The sequence below is a fragment of the Dama dama genome, chromosome 12 (assembly GCF_033118175.1).
Source record: "Dama dama isolate Ldn47 chromosome 12, ASM3311817v1, whole genome shotgun sequence".
Lineage (NCBI taxonomy): Eukaryota > Metazoa > Chordata > Mammalia > Artiodactyla > Cervidae > Dama > Dama dama.
In genome coordinates this window covers 17,920,485-17,943,261 of record NC_083692.1, presented here as the reverse complement: position 1 = coordinate 17,943,261, position 22,777 = coordinate 17,920,485, and the positions used below count along the sequence as shown (strand labels likewise).

The following is a 22,777-nucleotide window of genomic DNA, read 5'->3' as shown; positions in this document are numbered from 1 at the left end:
CCATGAGAGGAGGCAAGCGGGGGGTCAGGGGAGACCCAGGGCACAAAGGCCATCACTCCCTGTGTGTGGGCAGTGGGCTGGACCCACAGGTATCTAGGAGAGACCAGGGGGTGGATTGACCCCCTGCACCCTTCTGAGACTAGACTTGGCAGTTGGGGGAATGTCACACACCCCTCCCTGTCACCCCAAGCTTGCCAGACCAGGAGAGGCACCCCACATCTGTGAAACCGCTAGACCAGAGTCATGAGCACTCCCCAGGACTGGCAGCATTGGCTCCAGCCAGGGGAGTGTAGCATGGGGAGGGGATAGGGAGACGCAAACCACACAGAGGAAGCAGGACTGCCAGCTGACAGGGCGTGGAAGCAAGAGCCCGTACTTGACAGAGCTTCGGACCCAGCCGTCCAGGCCAACACCCCGCCATCCACGTGGTTCTCATTAGGCTCATTAGCAGCAAAATAGCAACAAGCAAACAGCACTGGGCCCAGCTAATCAGTGCACAGACCGTCAGTGGGCAAGTCGACTTCCAGTGGGAGAGGCTAACACCCACTGGCAAAGTCCTCCCGGAGCGCTGCCAGCCTGCATGCCAGAGTCCCAGAGACACCTGTAGGGGCAGCAGAAGACCGGGGAGAGAAATAATAGGGCTGAGGACCCCCAGGGTGGAGTGGGTACTGACAGCTCTCCGGAGCAGCCGCCCCCTGCTCAGGGCGCAAGGGTGCACACACACATCAGTTCTGACAATCCGCAGACTCACCCAACCTCAAGTTTCCAGTGTTGAAACTCCAGATTGGCAGAGAATGATGCTGGAAAGTCATGAGCAAGTCGGGAAATCGAGAGCCTTCAGGCCCGAGCGAGGCTCATGCCCAGACCCTCGGGCAGCTAGGGAGAAGGCCACCCACTCTGAAGCTAGCCTCCCCAACTTTTCAAACCTCAGCAACACTCTCCTAAGCTCCCTAGAACTTACGAGCCCTCCTCCTCATCTCTAGCCCCAAATCCCTCCCCAGGCCTCCAGACAGCCCCCCAGGGCTTGCTACTCAAAGTGTGGTCCGAGGACCAGCAGCATCAGCATCCCCTAGGAGCTTGTTAGAAACAGACTCTCCAGCCTCACCCCAGACCTGCTGAGTCACAGTCTACACTTTAATAAGATCCCAAAGGAGAGTGAAAAAGCTGGCTCAAAACTCAGCATTCAAAAAAACTAAGATCATGGTATCCAGCCCCATCACTTAATGGCAAAATAGAAGGGGAAAAAGTAGAAGTGACAAATTTTATTTTCTTGGGCGACAAAATTGCTGTGGATGGTGACTGTAGCCATTAAATTAAGCAATGTTTGCTCCTTGGAAGGAAAGCTATGACAAACCTAGACAGCATATTAAAAAGATGAGACATCTCTTTGTTGATAAAGGTCTATAGAGTCAAAGCCATGGTTTTTCCAGTAGTCATCTATGGATGTGAGAGTTGGACCATAAAGAAGGCTGAATACCAAAGAACTGATGCTTTTGAATTGTGGTGCTGGAGAAGACTGCTGAGAGTCCCTTGGACTGCAAGGAGATTAAACCAGTCAATCCTAAAGGAAATCAACACTGAATATTCATTGGAAGGACTGATGCTGAAGCTGAAGCTCCAATACTTTGGCTATCTGGTGCAAAGAGCCAAGTCACTGGAAAAGACCCTAATGCTGAGAAAGATTGAGGGCAGGAGGAGAAGGGGGCAACAGAGGATGAGATGGTTGGATGGTATCAGTGACTCAGTGGACATGAATTTGAGCAAGCTCCGGGAGATGGTGAAGGACAGGGAAGCCTGATGTGCTGCAGTCCATGGGGTCACAAAGAGTCAGACACAAGTGAGCAACTGAACAACAAGAATAACAGAGGATTCATGGGAACATTCAAATTTGAGTAGGGCTCCCCAAGGCAGATCTTTCCATGACTGACCCCAAACTCTGCTTAGCAGCCTTCAGCCCTGGCTAGGATCACCTACGGAACTTTAATAACATACCAGTGTCCAGCCCCCAGCCCCAGAGCTTCTCCTGGCTGTAAACTTACTGAGCTACCCACATCCTTGGCTTCTCTGCCCAGGGGAGTCACCGATTTCAGGTCCCAGATCCTCTACTAAGGAGCTATATGACCTTGAGCAAGTCATCTGAGGCACACGGTCCTTATCTTTCAAGTTATGAAGAGGGGTCCCTCCCCTAACTGTGTCCCTAGTCACCGAGTACCTAGCCTCTGCAAGCCCCACTAATCCAGGTTCCCCAAAAAGGAAAGAATTTTCGGGTAGAAATCTGCTTTGCTATTTGTTTCTGAGTTTGGAGTTTTGCCTTCTTTATCTGGAGATCCTCAGAGAGACCCAAGATTCTGCCCAGGCTTCATCATCAGACTGGGAGAGGGTCAAGGCCACGAGGTCAGAGGCAGAGCTGAAAGTTTAGTGAGCCAGCCCCGTAGGAATGGAAGCAACCCCATTGCATCCCTGTCTATCCCCGTCTCAGGAGGCATCAGGAGACCAGAAATGAGGGCATCCATCAGCGACAGGAACACCATAGGTTTCATCACCCTGCTGGACCACTAGCTGTGAAACTCACACTGGAAAGGGCCTAGGGCTTGTCCTTGGGTGGGAAGGGGTGCTGGTGAGACTAGGGCTTTGTAGCCAGGCTTAGGGCAGAGGGTAGAATCGGATCCAGGAGGAACAGCTGGGCAGAGCTCCTGGTGTTGCCACAAACACCGGAGCGGGGGGTGTGGTGCTGATGAAGGCTCGAGAGGGGCCCCGGGGTGTGCGGGAGGACGATCCAAGCTCTCTAAAACCACCCAGTCATCACCTGTGGGGCTCCCAGAGTCCAGAAGGCCCCACGGGTAAGAGTACGTGGTTCCGGGTCAGACTGCCCCGAGTCTGCCTCCCAAGCCAGACTCAGATGCTGTCTCCTCGGACACGTTTCTTAACCAACCTGAGCCTCAGTGTCCCGGGCTGTGAGCGGGATGAGCAGTAAACACTCACGTTACAGGACTGAGAGACTCAAGTGGGACGATGTATGTGAAGAGCGTAGCACAGCGTCGGGTATACAGTAAGTCCCCGGCAGTTAGCTAGTAGCTGTAGCAGTCCTCGTCACTGCTGCGGTGTCCACGGTGGTGTTGGTAGTACAGTGACGGCGGTAGAAGCAGCAGCTATAGTAGTAACGGGGTGGTAGAGGCAGCAGGAGTGGTAATGGGGCTGGCGGTAACAGAGGGAGCGGTCAGGTAGGTGGCACATTCCCTAATCTGGGCCAGCCTGCCAGGCTTCGAAGAGGCCCAGAGGAAGACTGCCCCAGACACAGAACCAGAGACTCATCTGACCATGCTGGTAGAATGCCCGCCAGGGGCCAGAGCAGAGGTGGATCCCCACAGCATGCATTGTGAGTACCCTCTTCCCACGGAATGTAGGATGCAGAGGCTCTGGGGCCAGGTGTGTTCTGCAGACCCCAGGGCAGGTTAGGGGTGAGCCCCAACACAGGGGGACATCAGAAGAGGCATACAGGAAGCTTTATAAACACAAGCAGGGATTTATCTGAGAAGCCATTTTCAGTTCAGTCATCAGGAGGCTTTTTTTTTTTTTTTGCCATGCAGCTTGCAGGAGCTTAGTTCCCCGACCAAGGATTGAACCCGGGCCTTCTGCAATGAAAGCACAGAGTCCTACCGAGGAGTTCCCTGGAGGCACTTTTTCGCCTCCTCCCTTCCACTGCTTCCCGCTGGAGAGGGCTGCCTGCTCCAGAGGTGAGTTGGGTAAAACATGTGCTCCAGGTTCCAGAGATGCCACACCCGACCCAGCTCGATGGAGAGAGAGAGAGAGGGAGAGAGGGTGGATGGGGTGGAGGCACTCACGTTTGATACAGTGGTTGGTGCTGTTTGCCGTTGTCCATCCCGGGCAGCACTGTCCCCCGCAGACATTCCTCCTGTGGGGCCACCAAGACAGGGTCAGCGTGGTATGCTCAGAGCAGGATTATTCACAGAGCTTAATGTCTGATGGTCCTGCCCTCTACAGGCAGGGCCTGGGGGAGCTCTGCCAGGCCGGGCACCGTCCCCCTTCTCGAGGGAGGCCGCGTGGCCCAGGGGCGGGCACTAAGATGGAATCCTGATTCTGCCACTGGTGGCACGACCTTGGGAAGCATCACTGTCATCATCTGTACAAGGCAGATAATAATACCTGCCTCATGGGGTTGTTGGGAGGATTCAACAAGATAGGAATATAGAGCCCCTGACGTGAGAAGACACTCCACTGGCACGGGGATCACAAAGACGACCAAAAAGCAAGTTCAGAGTGGCTCAGTCCCTTGCCAAGGCTAAACAAGAAGTGTCAGAGCCAGATTCAAACCTAGGTTGACCCAACTCAAAGTCATGCTCCAACTCCACGTGGCCTCTCACCAAAAAATAATCACCATGGCCCTTGCCAACAAATGCTGATAATCCAAGGGAAGCTGGAAGACACACAGACACACACAACAGCCTTAAGGACCTACATCTGTATCCCTTGCCAACAAATGCACACTGGGAGGAGCCTTAGCCCTCGGGCAGGCTGGTACAGGGTGAGACGGAGCAACTGGGAGGGTGATGGAAAGGGCCAGGCTCCAGAATGTCCTTTAAGAGGGGCTGAGGAGGTGGCAGGCTGGTGGGACAATGGGGCCGGGGACTCAGGATAAGCCACTTTGCGTGGCGAGTACACTTTTTATTTGGGTAGGCTGATGGAACTTACTTGAAGCAAGGATAGTCCTTCCCCCAGCACCAAGGCCATTCTCCCAGTTCACCCAAACTCTGCCCTCTGCTTTCCAGTGGGGCCCTTCAGCACCAGTAGCCTTCACCCACCCTGCCTGTCAATCTAAAGACCCACATACTCAGACCCAGGTGACTTCCCCAGAGGGCTCTTCTTGGAGAAGACCTCTGGGGTCTTGCCTCCCCAGCTCAGAGTGGGCTTGACTCTGGCCTCGCATATCCCATGGTTTCCATCAGAAATTATCTACCAAGCACTCACTGAAACACAGGGTAAGTAGGGCGGCAGAGGTATGGAGTCCGAGAGTCAGGGTGAAGGGCTGACCAGGAGGCCATTCCTGTGACCTCTGTGGCCAGCGTGGGGGCATCTGGTCCCACTTAAGAGTTTGGTTGACATTTGTGTCGACCCCAAAGCTGGTGTGGTTTTTGAAACCTTACGAAACATTCAAAATAAATTCCTGCCGTTTGAAAATGCTGAGGCCCATTTCTGGCCCTTCGGCCCAAAGCTGTGGAGAGCTGCCTCCCAGGGAGCTTGCAGAATGTCTTCTCGGCCGAGGGCTGTGCCATCTCGGCCACCTCGAAGCCTCTCTGGACCACTTCCCTCAGCAGTTTACTGGTTCCCTGAAGGCCTCCTCCCCACCAGGGCCCCAGTCAGTCACTGGGTTCTGCAGAAAGGGCTGGTCCTCCTACCCATGGCTTCTGAGTTGTGTGCCCCGGTGGGAGGGGGAACAACCCACCCATTTGTAAGTCATTACCTCTGGTGGTGGTGACAAGGCCTCTGAGAGGCCTGGGAGGTCTTTGAGAAGAAAAACAGGCAGCAAGCCCTGGGAGTTTTCTAAAGCCTAGCATCCGGGGGAGCCCAGAGAGCACAGACCGAGGAGTCTGCCCGGCCGAGAGGTCGTGGTGTGGAGCCTGGCTCCAGGAGGCCCCCCGAGCCTGCTGTCACCCTAGATGCCCTCAGGATGGCCACAGAGCTGACTGTAGGAGGGCAGCGGCTCGGCCTGCCCTGCCTTCAAGGCCACCAGGGCCCCCAGGAGAACTGGTCAGGATCAAAGCTGCCAAGCAAGGGAGCCACACTCAGCTAACAGGGCCTTCCAGAGATCCAGGGGACCAGCCAGAGCCTTGGGTGCAAGCTCCAGGAGGTGCCTGATGGGAGATGACTGTTTAGTGAGCTCCAGTTAGCTGGAGAGAGCTGATGAGACTGACCAGCTGGGGCGAGTGACTCAGGGGTCCTGGCTTTCTGGAAGATACCACTCAGAGAATTTTATAAGCCCAGCCTTTGGCGTGGCACCGCTCCGCAAACATTAGCCCGATATCCAGCATCACTGCCCAACCTCTGGGAACACATCTGGCTAACAGACTAGGACAGCTGCTGTTCCACCTGGAACAAATCTGGTCATACTGGTCCTTTGTTACAGCCACCGCCAGGCTCTCCACTGGTCTCTACAAAGCCAACCCGACCCCACCTGCCTGTAGAGTCTAACCGCCCCCACCACCCCTCCCTTATCTCCACAGCCACCCACAACCAAAGCCATGATACAGTCTGCGGTCCGCCTCCTCCCCCTCCAACCCCCGGCTGCTGTACGACACTTGGGCACCGTTTGATGCCTTTGCTTAAGCTGCTCTCTCTGCCTAGATGGCCTTCCCTCTCTTCTTTGCCAGCTGAAATCCTTGGCATGCTCCAGATCAAACGTCACCTCCTTTGGGTAAACCCTCCCCTGACGTCTACCCAGCCTTCCATTCTCCAGCCTCCACACCATGTGGTCCTGATCGTCTCAGGCTGCTGGTATACGTGTTGAGTCCCTTAAGGGGTCTTCTTCCTCTTTGTGCCCCTAAAGTCTAACACAGAGCCTGATATGTGGTGCACCTTTAATACCTCTTCGTTTCACTGAATCCAGTGTTTCCCCAAAAAGTGAATGGACAACACTGAGGGCAGAAAAGGGGATTTGAGGTTTCCATACTCAGAACTTGCAGCAATGCTGAATCACACAGGGAGAAAGTGGTTCCCTTTTTAGCGATGTTTCTAGTCTGATTAGATCAGTGAGGAAAAATCTCTGTCCAAGGTTGGGTCTTCGTGCCAAGTCCTCTCCCCCCAATCTCCTTTTCCAATAGGGAGAACACACCACAGGGCTGAACTTCCTACGATAATGGTATCTGACTAAACTTGGAGAACATTTTGTTTTCATTTCAATTTTCCTATAGTTACCTTCTCTTTATGACAAGTGGTACTATCTTCAACTTAGGATAGTGATACAAAGTGTCCTTGCAAATGGATTTATTTATTTAGAAAAATGAGTCATGCACTGTTTGTAATACCAAAATATGTAACTCATCTAACTGTCCAAAAACAGAAGGATGGATAAACTGTGGTATATTCAGACAATGGCATAATATCCAACAATTAAAATGAATAAACTTGGGCTGATTATAGTAACTTAGTTAAATCTCAAAAATCTAATGAGGAGAAAGCAAATTGTAGAAGAATAATGCAGCATGGTATCACTTTTCTAAAATATGCAAAACAATGTTATGTATGTTATGGATGCACGAATCTGTAGCAATGGTATAAAAACATAGGTTGGCATCATTAGTAAATTCAAGGTAGTAGTTAATATCTGGGGAGAGAGGAGACAAACTTGCAGAAGATATTTCAACTAAAAAAAATCAGAAGCAAACTATGCCAAAATATTAAAGTTTGAAAAAACTGGATTGTTAGTTGTATTATTTCCAATACCTTTTGTAGGTTTATAGGCTTGTATAAAACTCCATAATATAAAACACTTGAAAATAAATAAAACACAAAATCCTGTTATTTTTAAGTTTATAAATTTAAAGAAAATAACAAAAAAAGAAAAAAGAAAAGAACAGAACAAGAAAAAAAAGAGGAAAATATTATGAAAGTGGTATGCTGTGAGGCTAAGCTTAATAAACACTGAATACTGGGAAACAATGGCTTAAAAACTCCCCTGTGGACTGTAAATTTCAATAATGCAGGAATTGTTTCTGCTCTGGTTACTCTGTGTCCCAGACACCTAGGGCTGTGCCTGGCACACACTTAAAATCTTCATTGTGTGCAATAAATTCCCACTACATGGCAAGTTCCACGAAGACAGAGGCTGTCTTGGCCACTACTGTATCCCCATGGTCCAGCAGAGTGTCTGGCATAAGGGAGACCTTCCAAATATTTGTTGAATGAATGAAGAATCCCCAGTAGTAGTGATGCAATTCCAAGATTTACCAGCAGGTGGCACTTAGTCCTTGCATGCATGCAAGCTTAGTCCCTTCAGTCAATTCTACCCCATGGACTGTAGCCCGCCAGGCTCCTGTGTCCATGGGATTCTCCAGGCAAGAGTACTGGGATTCTCCAAGCTGCGCTCCTCCAGGGGATCTTCCCGACCAAAGGATCAAAACCACATCTCTGGTGCCTCCTGCACTGGCAGGCGGGTTCTTTAACACTAGCACCACCTGGTTGGCCCTGAGCAATTCTCAAGACAATTGCCAGAGAGGTCAACCTGGCCATAAGCCATTAATCAGAGTGGACTTAGGGAGAAGAAGTCGATGGAAGATTGCCACTCAGCCCCTCCCCGGTTGCCTTGGAGTGGCTAGCTGGAGTGCCTGAGGAACCCACTTTTTATCAAAGCTGCAGAAAATAACCTGGGGAAGGAGTCAAGCCCAGCATGTGCTATGATGTGTGCACTGTGTTTGGCAGGTGTTCGTGGGTGGCATCCAGCCCAGGTACTTACACACCTGTGCACACCTACCAGCCTTATCCTGGTAATAGTCTGCTTTGCTCATCGCCACCTCCTTTCACAGCAGCTAATAGTGCACCTTCCCACCTCCACTCCACTATTCTTCCTCCCCCCAGCTCCCACCAGGATGCCGACAGGGTAAGCTCCCTCCATGATCTGGCCCAAATCTATGCCTCCCTGTGGCTGCCTGACACCAAGGTGCAGACCTGCCCCTAGGCCACTGCCCACAATTAAAAACAAAAAAAAAGCCCCTGTCCTCTGGCAGTGCGACATCTCGGGGCGCTACTCCTGCTATCCCCACTTTCTTCCCCACATGAACCCCAGGGGCTGGAGCTCACAGGGCTTCTTTTTCCTCTGAGCGCCTCAGCCCCAATCACCCTTTCCTTTATGCTTTAACAGGAAGCTTCTGGTACTAGAAAGCATGTTCGCCAGTGCATATGTACTCATTTCTCCAATTTGACTTGAAGTAATTGAGCCGCTCTCCTGGCAGGAACAAGGTCTGTCCCAGGCCCCATCCCCTGTCCCTAGCTCGGCACACTTGCTCTTGGGAAGCATGTATTCAGTTGCACAGCCGTTACCGCTCACTGACTGATCCTCTGTGTCAACTACTCAGCAGTGCCCAGGTCTCCTCTCCGTCTGCCTTAAGCCGGGCCTTGCACGGACAGTGAGACATTCCTTCACTCATTCAACAATTGCTTAGCAAGCTCCAACTAAACCCGAGCACTGTTCTAGGCACTGGTGACCCAGCAATGCAGAATACAAAGCCTCTCTTTTCCTAGGGCTGGCATTAGTGTGCCCTGGGAGACCAGACCATACAAGCAGAAACATAATATGTCAGATGGGAATTAGTGCTATGAAGAAACATACAGCAGGGTGAAGAGAGAGAGGGTGGGGCCTCTCTAAACAGATTTGAATGAAGGGAGAGAATCCTGCTGAAACATAGGAGAACAGAGCTGCAGCCAAAGAAAACAGGGAATGGAGAGGCAGTAAGAACAGCCTCAGGAGTAGCCCTGGGGGTGCAGCCTCCTTCATGCTATGCGCTGGGGGACAGAACCCAACTGGCAAATCGGGCCCAGGCCCAGAGGGGCCGCCAGGTTTCTTCCCAGCCTCCCCGATGGTGCCCCATACTGGGCACCTGTGCTTCCCCGGCTCGCCCGCCCTCCATTCTGCAGACACCTGTCCCACTCCTGCCGGCCCAGCACCTCGCAGCCGTGAAAATCCTCATCTAGGGATGGGGATGGTGGTAAGCGTCCCCCACGCCGCGAGAGCGCCCTCGGCAGGCAGCGGGTGTTGCATCCGGGGCGGGCCGGGGGGACTAAATGGCAGGATTGAGGGGACACGTAGTCCTGCAAAGTCGTGCTGACACCTAGCTGCGCAGGCACGCACATAGACCCACTCAGCCATGGACCCACAGTGTCACAGCCACACCCGCGACAGGTTTCCTGCCCAAAGTGCCCCCCGAGTCCACGCCCACTTCCTCGTCCAGCCATCCGTGGACCCAGGCCGGCCTGTGCCCCAACGCACAGCTTTGTCCCCACGAGCAGGCGTCGAAGCCTCGTTCCTGGAGATGCATCAGCCCTCGCGCTCTGGAGCACCCCCCCCTCCACCGCCCCCCGCGACGTGGTCCGCCCACCGGGCACTAAGGCCGCTCAGCTTCTCCCGGTTCTCAAGAGCCTGGAACACTCACTCCGATGCCCTCTCCACGATCCCCTTCGGATCCCCGCACCGCTGCGGGCAGCAGGCGTCAGCAGACACGGGTTAAGGCGGACGGGAGGAGCGCGGGCGGAACGCACTGCCGCCTTGGGAAAGGATTTAACGTCGGATCTGGGCGAGAGCTGGTACGAAAGGGTGTAGACGGTGTTCCTCTCCTCTCTACTCTTTGAAAGCGGGTCAGATAGAGCCCAAGCTTCGGGACCTCGGTCTGTTTCCCGCAGGATTAAGGACAGAGGGGAGACAGGCAGAGCCCCCGCCCTGTCCTCTCGTCTACACATCCCTCCACGAACGAGTGTTCGGGAGACCGACCCTCGTCCCTCAAGCCCCCACCCTTTCCTCTCCAGCGCTCACCCCGTAAGGCGCCCTCGCGCAGCCCGCGGCCGCTGCACCGTCCCGAGACGCGGGAGAGCCGGCGCGGCCCGGGCCCGGGGTGCGGACTGCTGCTGGCCTGAGGGTCGGCTTCTCCAAGTCTGCGCAGGTGGCTGGACTCGCCGCGGCTGCTGCGCGCGGGGCGGCCTCCTGGCCTCCGCCTCGGTGGACCTCCTAGGGCTCCCCCAGCTAGGCTGGACCAGCTCCGCGGGCGGCGAACCCCGGACGGGCGCTTCTTGCTCCCGGAACAGACTGTACACCTTGGCTGTAGCCGCTACGGGGCTGCCCCCGGGGCGCCGCAGCCGACTCGCGTCTCTTCCAGCCGGCTCGTATCTTCCCACCGGGTCCCTCTGAGCCTGACCCATGCCCACGAAGAGAGCCAGGGTGAGCGGCCAGAAGCTCCTCCAGGGGTTCCGCAGGGAGCGCCCGGGGCAGCGGGCGGTGGTTGGGGGCCTCATGGCGCCGGGGCGCCTAGAGAGCTGCGCGCGCTCGGGGAACGGCCCCTGGGGCTCACAGTCGGTGCGCTCGTCGCCCGCTGGCTGCGCTCCGGTCCCCTGCCGGTGGCCCGCCTCTCCCCGTCTAGGGGGCCCCAAGTCAAACTGCGGGCCAGGCTCTCCCTGGAGCCGGAGCCAGGCGGCAGGAGAGGCCGGGGGCTGCGCGCACCGAGCCCAGAGGCCGCGCTGTGTCTCCAGCTGGGCGCGCACCGCTGTTGCACCTTCGCGCGTTCTCCGGATCGTTGTAGCCTTCGGAAGGAGAACTGGAGGGTTTTATTTTTGGAAACCTCCCCCTGATTTTTCGTCTCTTTTATCCACACCATGCCCCCTCCTTGGAGGGACAGTTCAGCCCCCTTATTACGGGAGAGGGAGAGAGAGGAATTCCAGCAACACCCACTTTGGCACCGGGAAGCGAGCGGGCGGCGAGGGGGGTTAACCCGTGAGGAGCTAGGGGCGGCGCAGGGCCGACCCGAGCAAAGGCTGGCAGGCGAGATGACAACTGTCTGGACAGGGGCACCCGAGCCACCTTTCTACTGTCCTAGGCAAGCTGAACTGCTGACCTGTCCAGAATTGATCTCCCGCCCCTGACCTCAAGGACAAACTGCATGGTTGGAAGACTTAAGGTCTGAAGGAGGTCGGGAGAGGTACCAAGAACCGCCTGCCAGAGATTGGACCCTAAGGACGGGCCCCGGACCCTTCGCTTCCCGCCCGAGCCACTGGGGGCTTCGCCCGGGGCTGCGGCTGGAGCCGAGGCAGCGCGGGGCAGCTCGCCTGTCTCCGCCGCGGCGGGACGCGGGGAGCGCGCGCGGGAGGGTCGTCTGGAGGCGGGCGCCCTCTGGTGGACCTGGCCGCGTCCTTGGCCGTCCCGCGGCTTGTCCAGACCTGCCGCCGCCGGCCGCCCTCGCTCCTTGATCTTAATCCCCTTCCTGTTGCGTCAGGGTCGAGCCTAAAAGCCCGAGGCGGTGAAGGCAGCGGATCCCGCAAGAGGTGTCCTTTTTCTTTCACCGAGGAATAAACATGGAGGATCTGGAACAAGGTCACTTAAGGAGACAGCGTGTGAGCAAGAGGTGAATGAAATCCAGTCCTGCAGCCTGGAGCTCAGATCCCCTTTCTTAGCCTCCCACCCCACCCCTCCCTCCCTCCCTCAGGATTGCTTCTGACTGATGCAGTGTGTGCGCGCGCACATCTTCTGTGTCGGCTGCGAGAGGGCAGGGGTGCTAGAATGCCAATGGCCACCCATCTTAGTACTACCCCCAGACCATCAGCTCCTCACTCACCCCCTGTGGTCCCCGGCCCTAAATTCTAAAGGCCTGGCAACCATCCCTGCCCCCACGTCCTGCATTTCTGCAGCCTACTGCTTCTTGGGGCTTCCGCTGGTGGCTCAGATGGTAAAGAATCTGCCTGCAGTGCGGGAGACCTGGGTTCGATCCCTGGGTTGGCAAGATCCCCTGGAGGCAGGCATGGCAACCCACTCCAGTATTCTTGTCTGGAGAATCCCCATGGATAGAAGAACCTGGCCGGCTACAGTCCATGGGATCGCAGAGAGTCAGACACAACTGAGGAATTAAACACACGCACAGCACACTGCTTCTTGAGAGTCAGAGAGACCCAACACCGGTTGGAAGACACCAGTTTATAACATCCCACACCACACAAAGGACAGACCCAGTAAATATCTAATATTGAAAATAAGCCTCAACTCTTGACCCGGGCCTCCAAAGCCCTGCAGGACTGGCCCCCTCCCTGATGTATCTCACCTTGGCCTGGAGAGCTCACCACATTGCAGCTATGTTGGTCTCCTCTCTGCTTCTTGAACAGGCTAAGTTAATGCCCACTTCCCTCTCCCCGAAACACTCATCTCCAAGATGTTTTACAGGACCAGCTCCTCACCATTTCACCTCTCAGCTCAAACATCACCTCCTGGAGCAACCATCCCTGACCCCCTAACCTAAGAGCAACAGCCTTCCTACCCCTAGTGAGGTGAAAAGTGGAAGTGTTAGTCACTCAGTCCTGTCCAACTCTTTGCAGCCACATGGACTGTAGCCCACCAGGCTCCTCTGTCCACGGAATTCTCCAGACAAGAATACGGGAGTGGGTAGCCATTTCCTTCTCCAGGGTATCCTTCTGACCACCTCCCAAGTTGTCGCTTTCTCATACATCACCCTGTTTCACCTTCATTGCCCTAGACTAGTTGAAATTATTTATTTGTTTGCCTGGATAATTGATTTATTGAATGGGCTGAACTTGAAGAGGGACAAGCAGGAAGCAGTTCTGTTTTTCTTCCCTCACTGCCACAATTCATACTGTGGTGAATTTCTCTTCTCTACCCTTAATGACATCTCAAGCAGAGTCCTTGGCTGCCCATCCCCACCAGTCACAAAAACAGTTTCATTTCTATAATTAAGACCAATTTTTCAGGCACTCAAATGTCTGGTCCTGTCCAAATCAAAACCTCATCCAATTTAATCAATCTTGTATCCAATTTAATACCCCTCCTCTCCTGCCATGGGCCTGTCCCCTGGCTCAAGACTCTGTACTGGGGAGTGTGGGGTGTGGCCTGATTTTCTGAGCTTCCTCTTCTGCAGTGGCTCCTCCAAGTGTCAGGGTTGGGGGAGAGGTGTTAGAGGGAAAGTGGTAAAGCTCTACATAACAGGTGCCCTTAGCTAGCAGGTGCCCAGCTCTCTGGCTTGTTCATGGGCACATTTGTGGGTTCTTGGGAAGCTGCAGGATCTCCGCCCTGCACTACCATAGAAAAAGCACTCTCTGGACAACTTCCCTGTGTCCCCTATCTGCCACGGGACTTTCCTGTCCCTGCCAACAAACCAGTGCTGAGTTGGCTGCATCTCATCCTGCTACAAGAGCCGCTCCAGCCAAGCTCCACAGGCAGAATTCTCCAGATAAGGCCTGTGCACAATTTTCTTCCTTTATGTGCATCCACAATTCCTAAAGACATAGGTTGGGTTCTCCCAAGAACTTTCTTGCCATGCCTTGGTGCTTTGGGGTGCTTGCAACTTCTAGCACCTCAGCTAGCATCCATGGAGGCAGAGTTATGGGGAGTCAAGCTAGTTTATTCTTCTTTGGAGGCCCCCACTCTTTATGACTGGTTTTCCTCACTTGGTTAGCTTGGGGAGTACCCTCAGGGGAAATCTCAGCACTGCTTACCAATGCAACTGTTCTCTGACTCAGTGACTTTCTTCAATCCCTTTTTATTTATAGGCTGGGATCCAGGGACATGTCCTGATACTTATTGAACTGGTTCTGCCTTTACTAAGATGCCTAGTACTTCTCTTTGGCATGTGAGAATATTCAGTCTTATTGTTCCAGCCTTTGCAGCTTCAGCAGAAGTTTGAAGACCACAGAAAAAAATCCTGTTCAATGACCTATGAAAGTATTGTCTGACTTCCCAAGCCACAGTGATAGCTCTAAAGGAATAGATATCTTGCCTGCCTGGCTCACCACTGTTTCCTCGGAACCTAGAACAGTGCTTGCCTCTCATAGACAGCCAGGAAATACGTGTTCAGTGGATGGCTAACTGAATGAACCACAGAAGAATCCCATCAAGAAGGGCGGGCTGGTGTCATTAGACCCATTTTCAGAGAGAATAACTGAGTTCCTGGTGATGGTTCCTGGTCCAAGTCCATGTGTTTGCTGCCTGCAGGGTTGGCCCTCAGGAGCTCCTTGAATTCCACACTTGCATGTTGGGATGAATGCCATCTCACTTCCCAGAAAGCACCGCTCTCTCCCTGAGACTCTGCTCCTTTGCAGCTACAGGAAAGCCTCAGCTCCACACTTCCCACTCCTTGCCCCATCATCCACCCAGTTCTTTAGTTCTGGCTTCCTTTCCTCACCTAACTACCTGCCCAGTTCCTTTAGGATCTCTTCTCTTCATCCCTCAGCGCTCACCTCAAGTCCCCGTGAGCCTCCCAAGGCCAGAAACCTTGGCATCCCACTTCGTCCCTGAGCTATTTTTTCCTCCCATGTGTCCAAGTCATTATTACTGCTCCGTCTCCTCTGTCTGCACTTCTGGAAGTCTGCCGCCCATTCAGCCTCTTCTTGCTGCTCCACCTCAGCCAAAACCCTCGCGCAGACACTTTGCTCACCACTAGGCGCCCCTCCCACTCCTTGGTGAGGACAAGTGGTCCTTGGAAATTCCCACCCTGTTCTCCTGGGGGCCCACAGCCAGGCTAGTCTGCTGTAAAGCCTGGCATCTCCTACTCCCCCATCCCAGCGCCACCCCCCTGTCCTGCCTCCCATTGACTGCTCCTCACTCCCTTTCCCTGTAACTGCTGGAATCTGTGGATACAGCTCTTCAGAATCTCCAGTCCCATAAATGGTTGAGTTTTTTCTTTGTTCTTCCTTTTTGAAGCTGCCAAAATTTATGTGCTAAGCATGCACATAAATTGACTCATTGAACAAAAGAAAGGAGGTGTTGTCATTTCCAGGTACACAAAGGAGGAAACTGAGGCTGGGAATAGATACTGACTTGCCCACAATCACAGAGCAGATAAGTAGCAGAGGAAGGGTTCCAACCTTGGTTATTGCCCACCCGAGTCCAAGCTTTTAAGACAGCACTGTCTTGCCTTCTCCCTGGGTTTGAGCCTCAGGAGTCCTCCCGACTACTGAAATGGTTGATACTTTTCCCAGTCATTTCTGCAGCAGTCCCCACCTAAGACCCTCCACTGCACACCCCCCAGCCTCTTCCCTGCTGGCTAGCCTACCACTCCATTCCCAGGGGATGTGGAGGTAGCAGAATTTTCTGTCTTCCTCTACCATTCCTGTTCAGTGAAAGAAGGGGAGCTGTTTCCAGCAAGGTCTCTGACTCACCGGGTGTTGCTTCCTTATCCCTGATTCCCACTTCCTCCCTAAAGAGGCACAAAATGATGCCAAGCCTACTAACCCATCTCTTGGGTCTGGGGAGAGGAATCATCTCTGGAAAGCCCTGCAGAGAGAGTCCCAAGGGATTGATAGAAAGATTCCAGTGGGGAGAGGTTTGCTGGGACACGTGCGCCACAAAGAGAGATGGCAGTCTGCTAGTCACCGGGGCAAGTGAATTGCTTCCCCATGTCTTCATGTTGGAATAACGCTGGCAGCCAGAGAGCTACCAGAACCTGGACTAATTTGGTAAATAAAGACCAAAAACAAGGACCGAATTCTATTACCTTGGCTGAGACCCAGACTCCCGACAGAATTCCAGGGATTTTTCTTCCTTGGAAGTGACGGGACCTCCAGTCCTGAATCCCTCTCTCTAGGAGAGCTTGTACCCCTGTTCAGAACAAATAACACATTTCCTGGTTAATCAGTGGGCGGAACAGCTGAAAGAAGGTTGACTGGGCCCCCGGCCTTCCAGATGGGAGCAGCTCACGGGCTCAGATGCCTTTGTCCAGAGACTGGGCAACTGGAACCCAGCACAGTGCAGCCTCGGTCTCCAGTCTGGAAGGTGGAGGCTGCATGCAAAGGCGCCAGCTCTCTCCTGTGCGAGGCCTCCAAGGCCCGTAGGGGCTGCCAAGACCCCGCCACTTCAGACACCATGACCTGGCCCCCCAGTGCTCACAGCCACTGTGGTCTGCCAGGGCTGTCCCCGCTCGGGGCTCACGTGCATGTTTCTGTGAGCTCAGGGCTCAGCTATGCTTGGCTTCTATTTTCCCATCTGAAAATAGAGATAATGCTGCATTTCTTGCCATCCCCACCTTCAGGGTAAAGTAGATAACCAGCCTTATCTACCCTGGGATGGGAGGCGGTCAATTACTGCTCCTTCCTTTGCCAGCTGATATTTCTGGAGCGCTTAAAAAGTACCAGGCACAGTGCTAAGTGTTTTCCAGTCTCCTTTAATCCTGGTAATAAGCACTGTTACTTCCTCATGTAACAGATGAGGAAATGCAGGCTCACAGAGGTTAAATGAATCACAAAGCTAGTACGTGGCTACACGAGGAGTCCCTCCTGGTTTTCCTGGTGAACATTATACAGATGCCAGCTTCCAGAGGAGCAGTTCTCTGGAATCGCATCTCCGGCTGCAGTTCTCTGGGAACCGGAAGCATTCACAGCTGTTTGTGGTGTGGTGGGGGGTGGGGGTGTGGGCTGACGGTCACATGAAGTTGCTGTCACGAGCTGGTCCCCATCAAGCCCATCCCATCCTTCTCAGGCCTATTTAGGACTAGGGGTCTATTTTAGGTCAAGGGCACGCAAAAGTCACCGTGGTGAGGTTCAGTACATCCAATTCCTGCTCACCAAGGAGAAGGAAGGAAATAAGCTTACCCTACATCAAGTCATTTTCCATTGCCAAGTAAGGCTCATCTCAGCTTTTCTCTCTGGAAAAGAGAAGTGACACAGAGCCTCAACGTGGCCCTGTGAGGTAGGCATTGCAATTCCCATTTCACAAGCCCAGAGGGATGAAGTCTCTCGCTCAAGGTCATACCATCAGGAGTCGAGCCAGGATTTAACTAAAAAGTCTGACCGGCTCCAAAGTCCGTGCTGTTTCCACTACAGCACACTGCCCTCACTCCAGGATGTCCTGCGATGATGTGAAATGGGCAGCTCTTCAAAACAACTGAGTTCACTCCGTTTCCCTTCATTTCCAATCCCTGATACAAGGGTGGGCTGAACTGAAAGCTTTGTGCCTTTAGCTGAAGTTCAGACCACATTTCCTATTTATCTGGATAAATCCCTTCAGCCCTGACTAGAGTGGAATCCTCTAGAACAGCGGTCCCCAACCTATGGACTAGGGGCTGGGAGGGGGTGGTTCCGGCAGTAATGTGACCAGTGGGGAGCCGTGGGGAGCAGCAGATGAAGCTTCGCTCACTCACCTGTTGCTCACCTCCTGCTGTGAGGCCCAGTTCCAAACAGGCCGTGGACTGTACCGGTCTGAGGTCCAGGGGTTGGGGACCCCTGCTCTAGAACTCCTGGAAGGCTGAAGCATAACTTCTCTCCAAGCAGAGTGTCTGAAGACCTGAGCAAGAAATGATATGAGCAGCCTGGAAGTCCTTCTTTAAATTCCCCCCATAAGACCACCAGTCAACCCCAAAGGAAATCAACTCTGAATATTCACTGGAAGAACTGATGCTGAAACTAAAGCTCCAATACTTTGGCCACCTGGTGGGATGAGCCAACTCATTGGAAAAGACCCTGATGCTGGGAAAGATTGAGGGCAGGAGGAAAAGGGGACAACAGAGGATGAGACAGTTGGATGGTATCACTGAATTATGGACATGAATTTGAGCAAACTCTGAGAGACAGTGAGGGACAGGGAAGCCTGGTGTGCTGCAGTCCATGAGGATGAAAACAGTCAGACATGACTTAGTGACTGAACAACAGTAAGACCTCAGGGGTCTCAGTACTCTCCTGGGGACCAGGGGGTTGTTCGAGTGGGAATGAATCACACACTGTATTATCTTCTCCAAATCCCCAGGGAGAAATCCCTGTGGGCTGAAGGACAATGCAGCCCTGCCCTGGATTCTGGACTGGTGGGCAGGAATTTGAGGGCAAGCTGAGCAGGAAGCAATTGCCCTTAGCGGTTGTTGGCATCTCCCAGCCTGTCCCCACCTTGGTTTCCTGATGGGACACAGTGACATCTGTCACACCCCAAGAGATAGGAGCTTGGGGGGACAGAGGACAGGGGCTGCTCTGGGGTCTTTCCCAGAATAAGTCCATAACAGCTCACTTGTTCATCAACAAAGAAAGAAGGATGACAGCTTCTGCCACCATTTTCAGGTGCCCATTTACCTCTGGATTATATGTTGAGGATCGAGATACTCAATGAGGTTTTCCCTGGTGCCCCCCACCCTCTCTCTAGGACCCCAAGCCTTTAGGGACAGGCCCGAACTCCTAAACTCCCCAGGACAGGGTACAGACACCAGGCTGGGGGTGTCGGAGGAGGGGCAGCCAGATCCCAGTGGGCCCCAGCCGGTCTGCATGACTCATTCCTTGTTTCCGTCCACTCTGGTCTGAGTGCCTTGGCCCAGAGGCCTCTGGGAGGTTGTAACACAGGCTGGCCCCTCGCCCACTGGGACTCAGCAGACAAAAATTAAAGATCTCACTCCTCAGGAACTCACACAGACAGCAGAGGCATGCTCTGTGCTCTGCCTCACCAGACCAGACCTCAGGCCGAAGGAGGCTGATGGCCAAGGGAGGAAGGAGAGGCGTCTCCGGCTCCTCCCTCTCCTCCTCACCCTCCACCTCCAGTCGGGAAGCCCCAGCCACCACCCACTGTCTTCTCACTCCTCCTCAGGTCCTGGCCTGAAGATAGCGGTTGCCACCAGCCCCTCCTGGGCTCCACTCCACTCCTCCCCATCTCCGTCCAAAAAAAGCAGTGAGGGAGAAGCAGACGTGTAAACAACTAATCACTCTTATTTTTTTTCTGGCTGCACAGGTCTGATGAGGCCAAAAACCTGCTCAACAATCTTCAGTGGCTCCCCAGTACCTCATAAATCCAGCTCAAACTTTTTACCTGTCGCCCCACACAAGTGGGTTTCATACCCCTTCTCCTCTTGCCTGCCAGTACTCAACAGAGTCTCACTCAGAACTCCTTCACTTCCCCACCCATGTCCCCTTACCCCAGTTCCTCGGTTCAGGCCACTTTCCTTACCTGGAATGTTCTTCCCACCCCTCGCCTGCCTGTCCTTTAACACCCATCTCAAAACTCCCACTTCTTTCAAGAAGCCTTCCCAGAGCACCATTGCCAAGTCCAGAAAAAGCTCACTCCCTCAGCTGAACCCCTGGACTTCAGCCTGCCCTCTTTGTCCTCTGTCCAGAGCAGTGGGAAACACACGGGGCTTTGGGGCACCACTCCGCAGCACCATCGTTCACCAGCTGGGTGTCCTTGCCTAAAGTGATAGCCTCTCTGAGCCAGTTTCCTCACCACCAGGAGATCGGAGTAGAAGTCCTTTAAAGCACCACCCCTAGATCGAGCATGGTGCTTCCCTGGTGGCTCAGAGGGTAAAGTGTCTGCCTGCAATGTGGGAGACCCGGGTTCGATCCCCGGGTCAGGAAGATCCCCTGGAGAAGGAAATGGCAACCCTCTTGCTTGGAAAATTCCATGGACGACAGAGGAGCCTGGTAAGCTATAGTCCATGGAATCGCAAAGGGTCGCACATGACTAAGCAGCTTCACTTCTAGTTAGAGCAACTGTATTCACCAACACAGCCCTCCAGGGCACAGCTGATTGGATCAGGGATGAACACGCGACCCAGGGGCAGCCTTTTCATTGGCTGATCAGTGACCTAAGAGTTTTGTGGTCTGATTTGAATGCATACGCTGCTTGTTACTGGACATACAAGATTCTGTCTTGAAAATCTGAACTAAGCAACTTGACTTTGAAAACTAAGCCCTGGGCTTAAAACAGCAGATAAGTCATCGTTCCTGAGAGCTCACAGTCCAAAGGGGTCCATATAACCATGGAACAATAAAGCGAAAGAGGTGTAGTGACTTGCCTGGGGTCAGTAACACAGAGAGGGCTGACACTCAGGTCTCTAGACCTGGCTTTGGTTCAGGGTGGTGGGCCTCTGGGACAGGCTCAGAAAGCAGTGGCCCTGAGCTGACTGCCTGAAAAAGACCAAGGCTCCACCGTGCCCGGCATCAACCTGTTCTGGGCAGCCTGGGAACAAGGCAGTCCTGAAAGGACAAAGTCAGGTCACAGCAGGGAGCACAGACCCTGATTCTCCTCTTGCCTGTGCCCCCAGTGTCTCCCTGTCGTGCCCTTGGCCCTTCCCAGATTCAGTTTCCTCATGTATGATAGACAGGGTTTTATTGGATGAACTCAAATTCCCTGTCAACGCTAAGAGTTTGATTTGAGGAGCAGACAGACAAGCGATGGGCGTGGATCCAAGAGCGGTAGGATCCACAGAATGTGACCCTTGGAGGGGACCTCCCCGAGAGATCAGCCAGCCAATTCCTTCAGTTATGGTTGAGGAAACCGAGACCCAAAGCAGGAGAGCTGATTGTCCAAGGTCACATGACTGGCTACTGGCAGCGCCAGCACTTGAGCCAGGGTCTCCTGACTCCCAGGCCTCTCAACCCTTTCTCTTTCAACTCCCCCAAGAAGCTGGGAGCCTTTTGGCCGTCTGGGCCAGGGAAGCCAAGAATGGCTGTACATGTCAGCAGCGGGGCCTCGGGGCCTGGGAACATCTCTGACAGGGTAGGTGCGCGTGCCAAAGCCGCTGCTGGGGAGGGATGGGACTGGGGGCCAGAAAGGCGTATGGGAGATAATCTGTCAGCATCTCCCTTCTTCCAGATGGCAGGAAGAAACATTGACACGTCTGTGATGAGTGAGGGGAAACAGTCCCCTCTTCTGATTGAGCCATTGCTCCACAGGGGACTGGCCTCCCTCTCTGCCCCCTCCTTGCTCGCTCACACACACACACACACACACACACATACACACACCCCTATTTAGCTGCTGCATTCTGCCACCTACAACTTCAGTCTCAGGATGTGTACTGAGAGGACTTCTCCAGTGGTCCAGTGGCTAAGACTCTGCACTCTCAATGCAGCGGGCCCGGGTTCGATCCCCAATCAGGGAACTAGAGCCCACATGCCACAGCTGAGCTTGTATGCTGCAACTAAAAGATCCTGTGTACTGCAACTAAAATCTGGTGAAGCCACATAAATACTTCAAAAAAAACCACAAAAAAAACGATGTGTACTGACATTCTCAGGCGTACTATTTGGTGAGACCTGGATTCTTTTTGCTGCCTGAGCTGCCTCTGAGCTCCTGCCTACTTTCTAATGCTTAGCCTATTTGGCTGGCATCATGAGCACCACACCCCCCCGCTCCCACCCCGCATTCCACAGACATTTTTTGAGCACCTAGTATATGCCAGGCACTGTGTTAGGCACTGGAGGTAGGTAGGCATCCTCATTGCCTGTGAGATGGGAATTACCAGTCTGGTGAGCACACTGAAGAAAAACCACTGACCAAGCAGTTGGGGTTGGCTCAGGAGTATTTCTCAAAGAGCCCTGACTTTGACTTGAATATATTTTTTAAAATTATTTATTTTTAATTGAAGGATCATTGCTTTACAATACTCTTGGTGTCTGCCATACATCAACATGACTCAGCTGTAAGTATACATTTGTCCCCTCCCTCCTAAACCTTTCTCCCACCTCCCATGCCATGACCTGAATCTTGAAGGCTAAGAATGAGTTCACTGTGTAGGAGTGGGAAACATGCCCCAAAGAAGCACTTCAGAGGGAAAGTCATAGATAGAAGACAAAACCTGAGCTATTGAAGGGAGTTACAAGAAACTTAGGTGGCTGGAGTTTGGATAGGAATGGAGTAAAGGTAGGAGATGAAGCTGGAGGGGTAGGCTGGGGTCAATGAATGGCATGCTTAACTCTAGTCAGCCCCTTGACAGATAGACCTGTTCCCCACATCTAAACCACCAGGTGGCCCTGAAGGGGACGGAATATTTATCTGGAATTCTGAAACAGATGCCTTCTGGTCAATTGCAAGGAGTCATTTGTGTGGGGAGGAAGTGGCATGCTCTTAATCTCCTTTAACCTATTCAAAGTCATCCCAAATTATCACCAGTCAATATGAAGCCAGTGAATTTGCCGTGCTTAAAATCAGTCCCCGACCCTGCTTCCAACTAGTCTGTCCCTCCATATGGCTCCTCCCTTATAAAACTGGTGGAGCCTGGTCCCCAGACTTCTGATGCCATGATGCACCAACCCGACTGGGCCCCTTTTTGCCAACCCTTTCACTGGGTTCCTCTACTGTCTGATTCCCCACTTTCTC

The 22,777-nt window shown here is 53.4% G+C and overlaps 1 protein-coding gene and 1 long non-coding RNA gene across 5 annotated transcripts in view; one reads left to right on the top strand and one right to left on the bottom strand.

Annotated features, from left to right (window-relative positions):
• LTBP2 (latent transforming growth factor beta binding protein 2) overlaps positions 1–11,160 on the bottom strand; it is a 104,798-nt gene extending 93,638 nt beyond the window's left edge. For 3 of the 4 annotated variants that reach the window (XM_061156636.1, XM_061156637.1, XM_061156638.1), the window contains exons 1-2: positions 10,538–11,160; positions 3,843–3,913 (exon numbers count right to left, since the gene is read on the bottom strand). In XM_061156636.1, the coding sequence (XP_061012619.1) occupies positions 3,843–3,913; positions 10,538–11,013 (547 nt within the window). In that variant the 5' untranslated portion in view covers positions 11,014–11,160. The remainder of the gene's footprint in view (positions 1–3,842; positions 3,914–10,537) is intronic. The other variant, XM_061156635.1, reaches the window with a different exon arrangement.
• On the top strand, positions 10,146–15,392 carry LOC133066023 (uncharacterized). The gene is made up of 3 exons (XR_009695060.1): positions 10,146–10,311; positions 11,988–12,116; positions 14,266–15,392. It is a non-coding gene; the product is annotated as an uncharacterized LOC133066023 (long non-coding RNA).
• Positions 15,393–22,777: the final 7,385 nt, after the last annotated feature.